Here is an 8,143-nt window from a genome sequence, read left to right on the forward strand (position 1 = left end):
GCGGGTGTCCGTGTTTGTGGGTACCCCTTTGCACGTCATTTGTCCTGGAGGGCCACAGTATAGGACATTCATCATGGCAGTATATAGGTGCTATTTGTTGGCGCACCTTTTGGCGCACATTTCTTACAGCCGCAGAGACGCTACCGCCTGCTTTCTTGTGGCGGTCGTGTTTGTGTCTGTGCGCTGGTTTGAGCGTGCGCTTTTTTGCCCTATTCTATTCCATGAATACGTGTTGTAGGCGAGCGTGTGGGCGTTCCGCGCACTTGTGCCCTGTACTTCCCCGTGACGCCCACGTTTTTGCAAGTTGTTCCCCATTCCGAGTGTTACGCCCATGTTCCGCCTACTTTTGTTGCGTGCGCCGCGCTATGTGCGAATTTCGCTGTGGCCTGTGCGATTTTCGCTGTGACCTGGCGCACGCTGTTAGATGGCCTGTGCGCCAACGTGCGCGGCGCACTTTTTTATCGCACATCCGCTGGTTTTCTCGCGCACGGCCTTCCATGAATCGACGTGCGCTGCTTTTCGTGTGATTTTCGCACTTGCACTGCGATTTTCGCTATTCCACTGCGATTCGCACGTTTTTGCCCACTTGCGCCGCGCTAATTATTCCATGAATCGGCCTCTCAGTTGTGATGCTCAAGGTATCTTACTTTGACACTTTACATTTGCTTTTTATTAAATTATGAAAATCAAATGTTTTATTCTGATTTATTGTAAGTTAACCCTCTCTGTCCTTTGAGTAGTTTTAACCTAAATGCACCTACTTGAAGATTGGTGCTACATGGAAAGAAGTAGGTTTCCCCATCACATCACCCAATCTCAGGCAGGGAGGGGAGTGGACAGGGTGTGTACCTAGGTGTTTCAGAGGAGCCATCCCTTACGCTCCTTCCTGAACTGTAGAAGCAAGGGGATCAGTATGATGATGATGGTCAGGAGGTTCCAGAGTCTTGGGCCATAGACAGAGAAGGTCTGTCTTTTGGTTCTTTCCTTCCTGCACAGGTGGAGTTCAAGTTTGCACATGCCCATACTTCTGGTGGAAAAACACAAGATGTGATGACTGGAAGGTTTAGTATGAACCTTAACCTCTGGCACTGCTCTGGGCAATCCTCCAGACTATTGTTCTTCTAGTGGATCATAGGCCTCCAGAGATGCTGCGTTTCTCAGTGAGTTGGCATGGGGACTTCAAGGTGACAGGCTTGTAGATGATTTAGCAGGATTTGAAGATGATACATGTTTGCAGCGGGAGCCAGTGCAGTTCAACAAGGGTCGGGTTGATATTATCCAATTTGTGAGACGTCCTTGGGTCTGACTTGTTTCTGCACCACATTTACTTTTAAAATCAGTGAGCATAATCCCCTTAAAAAGAGCGTCATGCCGCCCCCCCCCCCCCTGAAAACCTGGACCTCCTTATATGTGCCAGCCCCACAGATAGAGATCCACTTGTTTGCTGTTTAGGTGGACGGGAGTCAATCTAAATGTAATAGCACCATGTAGCAGTGGTTTCGTTGCAGAGGTAAGCCTGGGGATGTTTTGTAAGCCTGAAATATGTTAATTGGTTACAATACACATAGCTAATTTTTCAGAAGCTGATACTTGGAAAAAATGATCTGTGGTAGATTTTAAATGGAACGCTAGTTTGATAATTCTTTTCCCTACAAGATTAGAAGGTAAACTTGGCAATATTTTCTCTCTGCAGATTTAACAAGGGGGGTCCTGGGAGTCCCTCTGCCAGACATTAGTCCTGGTTACGAGAGACTTACCCAGAGTCTTTAGCTCACTATCTTTCACAGAGAAGAAATATCCCAAACATATCAGTCTTTGTGGGGCAGTCCAGCACCGAAATGCGAGGCAATTCTCCTCTGAACAAGAGTACCAACAGAAACCCCAGACACGTGGACCCCTTGCTCACTATTCTTAGAGAGGCACAGATCCACCCTACTGATGAGGTCCAACCAGACCGAAACACGTGTCTGGGGTTTCTGTTGGTACTCTTGTTCAGAGGAGAATTGCCTCGCATTTCGGTGCTGGACTGCCCCAGGGCAGGACAAAGACTGATATGTTTGGGATATTTCTTCTCTGTGAAAAGATAGTGAGCTAAAGACTCTGGGTAAGTCTCTCGTAACCAGGACTAATGTCTGGCAGAGAGACTCCCAGGACCCCCCTTGTTAAATCTGCAATATTTTCTCTCTGACAGTTGTTTTCAGTCCATTTAAAAAGAATGGAACTCAAAATTAAAACCAGTAATTTTAGGTTTTTGATTCATAGTAAATAAATAAACATTAGTTTTCTTCTAATTTGGTTTTCTTTTTAAAGGCCTTCGAAATGATGAATACTACCTAGCTGGTGAAGCAATGGCAATTTCTCTTGTACACGGAGGGCCTGCTCCAAACTTTCTGTCTCCAATTTTGTACAGATGTTTAGTTTCTGAACGAAAAAATGTGCACCCTGTTTTGGCAGATGTTACGGATCCTGAGACGCAAGAAATGTTACACGAGGTGATCATTGATATTTATGATACTTCATAAACAAATATAATCATTTTCCTTTCTTTTGTTATGGTTTAGTCTTACATCTATAATAAATATTTGAGCCAAATTGTCTGTGAAACAAAATAGCTAACCTTGTACGCTGTAAACATATGTATAGCTAGCTACCCATGATCTAGTGTGTAAAAATATACTCTTGGCTTGCAGATTAGGCTGTACATTTTCGAAACTATTCCTTTGTCCACTGTGTACCCCTACATTGCATGTATTCATTGTTCTCCGTATTTTCAGACCACTATTAATTATGAGTTCAATCTAAAGTAAGCCATCTGTGCTACATGCTCAATGGTCACTCCCTCCATACGTTAGAAAACATTTAGGTGAGACTATTACAAGAATTTGTAGTGCACTTTCTTTCTACGCAGGTCATCTAAGAAGGATTTTCTACGTGATTACTGGAACATTTCTATGTCTGTTAATCTAATCTTACTATATTGGTTCTTTAGGCTTGCTTTACGATTGTTGTAATGTGGTGGACCATCAAACCACTGATTCAGTAGCAACATTATTCATGGTTGTGGAACTAATTAAGTTCAAGACAATTTTACACTATTAGCATTAATTCTAATATTATTCTAAAGTAAAAATGTATCATTTTATTTCTGAGACATTACTTTATAGGGCATTGTTTTCTTAATTTTGTTCCATAGATTGAAAGCGCTTCTTCACTTGAAATGCTTCAAGGACTAATTCTGAAGCACAGCTCTATTTTAAGTGTAGCAGGATGCCTCCGTGAAGTAAAATGCCTCAATGACAAAATGGAGCTGTCACGAGATTTCATCAACTGGTACCTTTTGGGGAGGACTATGCCTTCACTTGATAGGTAGGATAATGATTTTGTTGAAACATTTTTTTTATTACTTGGATATGCCAATAAAATGCATTATTATTATTATGCAACTCACTGGGTAACCATAATATCATTATTCATTGTGGATCTATGAAGCTACCACGCAGGCTGATTTCTTCGAAGCTCGATTGCCTGGGTCCAATTTCGGTGCTGAGGGGACACATCTTTCCCTTTCCGCACCCTCTCCCTTCTCCACTCCTAATGCGGGGGACTCACCCGAGCACCCAGTTTCCTCCACCGCACCTTGCCCCCCAGGCCGTCGTCTGCTCTGTCACCCCGTCCCAATATCCGACATACTTGCACACAAACACACACACTGTCACACACAGGCATGCCCTAACACATACATCCCTACCCCTCCTTAATCCCCCTCCTTACCTCACAGTCCACTATGCTCCTCCTCTTTGCATAGTGCACAGTGAACGCTTTTTACTTTGGTCGCACATATAAATTAAGGCGTGTTAGTCCTCTGTTTTCATTTTGTCATCATTCTCGAGCAGATAGGAAACACGGGGTACTTAAATCATCCCGTTAACCCATTGTACGGAGCACCTGTGGTCAAGCAAAATAATAGACCAGTGATATTATGTGATCAATTCGGTTAGATCGTCGTTCGTAAGCCTCCATTTTTATCTATATATGAGAATCTGGAATGGTCATCGGGTCCCTTTTAAAATTGACTCTTGCTTCTATTTAGAACCACTGTAGTAATACATTTCAAACCCATCATTACTCTCGTCAAGTCCTGTCATATTCCCATCTTAGGTTATGAACCCTGACAACTTGTAGCAAAACCAGAAATTGCTTCTGAACTAGCAAAACACTATGTAAAGGGTCAGCATGACAGCTTACCATCTCTCTTCATGGCAGCTGTCTGGCTATTGTGTGTAACCTGAGTACCTGCGTTGTTCCTTGTTAAGGTTGACCGAAGGGATTGGAAAGCTGGTTTGTGTTTCAAATGGAAGCTCCTCACCGTTTAAATATGAAGCTTATGAGTTTTATTCTTTCCTTATTAAATGGGTAGTTCTACAAGATTCCAGTTTCCCTAACACTTAATAACTTCTACATTTAGCCCATTTCTGAATTATATAGGTCATGGAAGGAAGGTGACACAATTATGAAGACAACATGCCTTAATAAGTGTTGGATATCAACTTGAACTGCATGCAAGGATTCCTTGACATTGCTGAGGATTGGATGAATGATATTTGACTAATTTGGAATCAATCCAAGATGGATTCATTCTAATCACATCTCAACACTTAAAGTAAATGCCAAAAGCCCTCTGACCTCACATTGTCACCTCCAAGTTGATAAGTTCCCAGGACAAGTTAAAACACTTATGTCCAGTGCCTTTATGGTCAGTTTAAAAATAGGTGCCCTAATACCTGTTGATTAATAAGCCTTGGAAAACTTTCTCAGATAGGATTTGCGTAGGTATGCTGGTTCACACAGATTTTTTTCTTGATGCCCAAATCTGGCTAAATCTCCTTCAACAACCATATATCTTCTGGGAAGTTTGGGATAAGTTCAGTCGGATTTTTAGAGCAAAAACCTTAACATTAACTTCAAAAGCATCAAGAAAGGGGAGAAGGCTTAGGGAAAAGGAGGGGTTGGGTGAGGCTGTAAGGGGGAGTTGGAAGAGGAAATCAAATACTGTACATTTGTGAATGTTATCCAAGTAGGACTGCACATTAAACTGCTATAAGATATGTAAGTAGACTAATGGACCTAATGCAGATATCCATGTGTAACCGATTGGGTTTAGGTTGCTGGCTAGGAAGAACTCTGCGTTTCATCCGTCTGAAGTGTGTAATTGTAGATTTCATGTAAGACCAGCAGAGTCATTCACGTCATGAATGCCTGGGTCGGCTATTCATCATTCAGAGTTAGAAACCCTGAATATCATGAAGTTTTATAATATTAAAACATAGGGAATTAATAACACAGTCACCTCTGAAAAGACAATAGGAATGTGGAAGAATCAGTCATGCATTACATGTGCATGAATTTTCATCCTGCTGAGTTTGCTTCCATGTTGACTACCAGGATTATTTATTTAATCACTGTGAAAGTCTGTGGCTGCAGTTCAGTGACCTATGGAAGTGCAGTGGGACTGAGGCAGAGTCAGTCACATGTCAAGCCTTCCTGATGTAGGCTGTGAAGTTCCTCAATGTTATACCATTTAATCAGGTAGAATTGCAACGTTAGAATTTCTGTATCAGGGGAAAAACACATACGATATATCTATATTAAGTGGCCTCCTCTCAAAGGTTTTATTAGCTTAAGTGATGAGATGTAAGTAGTGCATCTGCTCACTTGTGCACAAACAAAAGATGTGCCCTATTTAGAAAGTTTGCGAATAAGGTGACCTGAGCTTTTCTTAAAGTAATGCATTTGTTTACTTGCATTACTTTTTGTAAAGTTTGCAATATTTTTATTAGGTTTACAATTTTTTGTCAGCTGCAAACAGTTAATGTTGGTTTCTATATTAGACAAGCCATTGGTCATATATTTGCTTTCACCCTGTGTTTGCAGGAAAAGGTCTGAGCTTTTCAACCCAATTTATACTGCAACATTTCATCAGCATTAAATTGTCATGAGCTTCACCTGAATCCTTCCGAATATATTAAAAGTTTGGCCAAACATAATCACTATTTGGGTTTCTGATAAATAATTTGACAGGCTCATTGAAAAGTGATTGCAGATTATCATTTTACAGTTACAATGCTGTAATTTTGTAAAAATATTATTCAACTTTTTTATGTTACAGATTAAAGGAAAGATTAAAAACGCTAGGAGTACTTGATGCAATGGAAGTACATAAACAACTTTTTGAAGGCGCGTTTATTTGGATAGAAAAAGAAATCACCACTGATACATTTAATGCAATGTTTGACATTGCATTTAGTGTACCTGGAAGTAACGACAGAGTGGAGGAAGAAAAAACCATTGGGTACTGGAGAGACTATCTCCAAGATTGTGAAGGCAAGTAAACGTTTAATATGTATATTTTCTCAGCTGAATACAAGGTCATATTCAGTCCTCAAACATATATGGAAAAACAATATTTTCCTTTCCTAAAGTAAATGATGGTATGGCTCATTTTACAGTCAATTAAAACTTGTCTACATTGCATTTGAAATTGAGAAGACCTATATGTTTGCCAGGAAACCACTCAAAAATAATGGACAGATGGTCGAGGAAGGGAATGCAGAAGAGGATCAGCTGAGGAGCTCTTAGTGAACCTTTTTGCAAAAGTACAGACTGAGCTGCCTCCTGTTGGTTCTATGTTGTTTTGCCGCAAGTTTTTCTTTCGATGTACATTTTTACAAAGAATGTTCATCGAAAGAACTCATTGAATTTTTTTTATTTGGGGGTTTCCCCCAAGCCCCCCTTTCCCTTTAACTTTATCCCTATCTGACCCTCTCCCTACCCTTTTTATCCCCTCACCCACCCTCTCAGGTGGCAAAACAATGCTGTCCCCTCCCGTCACTCAAATCTTCTCCCTTCTTGCACTTCTGGGGACAGTAAGAAGTGGAATGACTACATCTCAAGTGGATCTCCAGTACGCCTGGCAACACTTCCTACAAATAGCGAAAGCAGATGGTGCTAAAGAAATGCAATGCTAGAAATAGTGTTGCACAAAGAATCGGTCAAGTTGTCTCAATCCACAAGATAATATTGGTGTCATAAAACATTTTTGAAGTGCTCTATGATAAGAAAAGCTTACAGGGAAGTGCATCATTACAAACTAAGATTGTGTGAGTTTACACGCACAGCTAACTGTAATGGTTCCCTCGGGTAGCAGAGTATTAATGCAGTTTTGAATCTTTAGTGATGTTTGTTTTCATTGTTGGTTAGTGTGTGTGTGTGTGACAAAGTACATTTGTGGTGGTATAAATATATATCTCTTGTTTTTATTTTAGAGTTGGCATGTCAATCTAAACTGGAAGACATCCTATGTTTTGTGACTGGCGCAAACACTGTACCACCACAAGTGATGGAGCAATAGAACCACCAAAGTTCCCAGAGGCAAACACATGTGGAAATATATTGTGCCTACCTCTTTCAGCGACCTATGAAGAATTTAAAACCAACATGGACTTTGGAATACTAAATTCCCCTGGTTTTGGACGTGCTTGGTATACATTAATATTGTGTTCAATAATTATGCTTTGCTACAAAGAGTTTATAAATAAGTATTGCATCCTCTTTACCAAAATGCACCTCTATTAGGGGACATAATATACAGGCACCAATGAGACAACACAATTCCACGGCAGGGGTGCATATGTCTTCCACCCCATTTTACCACTAAGACAAAACTCTCTGTTACACGCAAAGAAAATAGTATATATCTTATCCTTGATTGTGTTGCTTTATGCAAGATGTTGATCCACCAAGCTTACTGTTTAAAATTTCTTAATCTCTGGCCCTGTTGGGATACTGATATAGCATAATAAAATGGAGCCACAGATCATTATTAAACAAGTTATGTTTACTATTACTGAACGTGTAGAGCTCATTAACTGAAAAGGGTGCCTGGTTGTAGGTTTGTCTTTGTTGAATGGTCACACATAATATTCAAATTATTCATGTGTTGAATTTTATTAAAAAGTAGGGTTGTGCAGAGTGGTGAGTTGTGATAGGAGTACTTTGTTAAAGTGTGGGTCTTTGGCTGTGGTGTTTATTGGTACATGGGCTTGAATATGGTGATGTGTAGAAAAGCATTGGAACTTGATAGTGG

The 8,143-nt window shown here is 40.5% G+C and overlaps 1 protein-coding gene across 1 annotated transcript in view; it reads left to right on the plus strand.

The window, feature by feature from the left end:
* The window catches only part of LOC138568988 (G2/M phase-specific E3 ubiquitin-protein ligase-like), a 51,992-nt gene extending 44,129 nt beyond the window's left edge, over nucleotides 1–7,863 (plus strand). The window contains exons 4-7 of the mRNA XM_069646724.1: nucleotides 2,311–2,492; nucleotides 3,194–3,366; nucleotides 6,167–6,381; nucleotides 7,323–7,863. Of these exons, the coding sequence (XP_069502825.1) occupies nucleotides 2,311–2,492; nucleotides 3,194–3,366; nucleotides 6,167–6,381; nucleotides 7,323–7,408 (656 nt within the window). The 3' untranslated portion in view covers nucleotides 7,409–7,863. The remainder of the gene's footprint in view (nucleotides 1–2,310; nucleotides 2,493–3,193; nucleotides 3,367–6,166; nucleotides 6,382–7,322) is intronic.
* Nucleotides 7,864–8,143: the final 280 nt, after the last annotated feature.

This window comes from Ambystoma mexicanum, chromosome 2q (assembly GCF_040938575.1).
Source record: "Ambystoma mexicanum isolate Mex_15411 chromosome 2q, UKY_AmexF1_1, whole genome shotgun sequence".
Lineage (NCBI taxonomy): Eukaryota > Metazoa > Chordata > Amphibia > Caudata > Ambystomatidae > Ambystoma > Ambystoma mexicanum.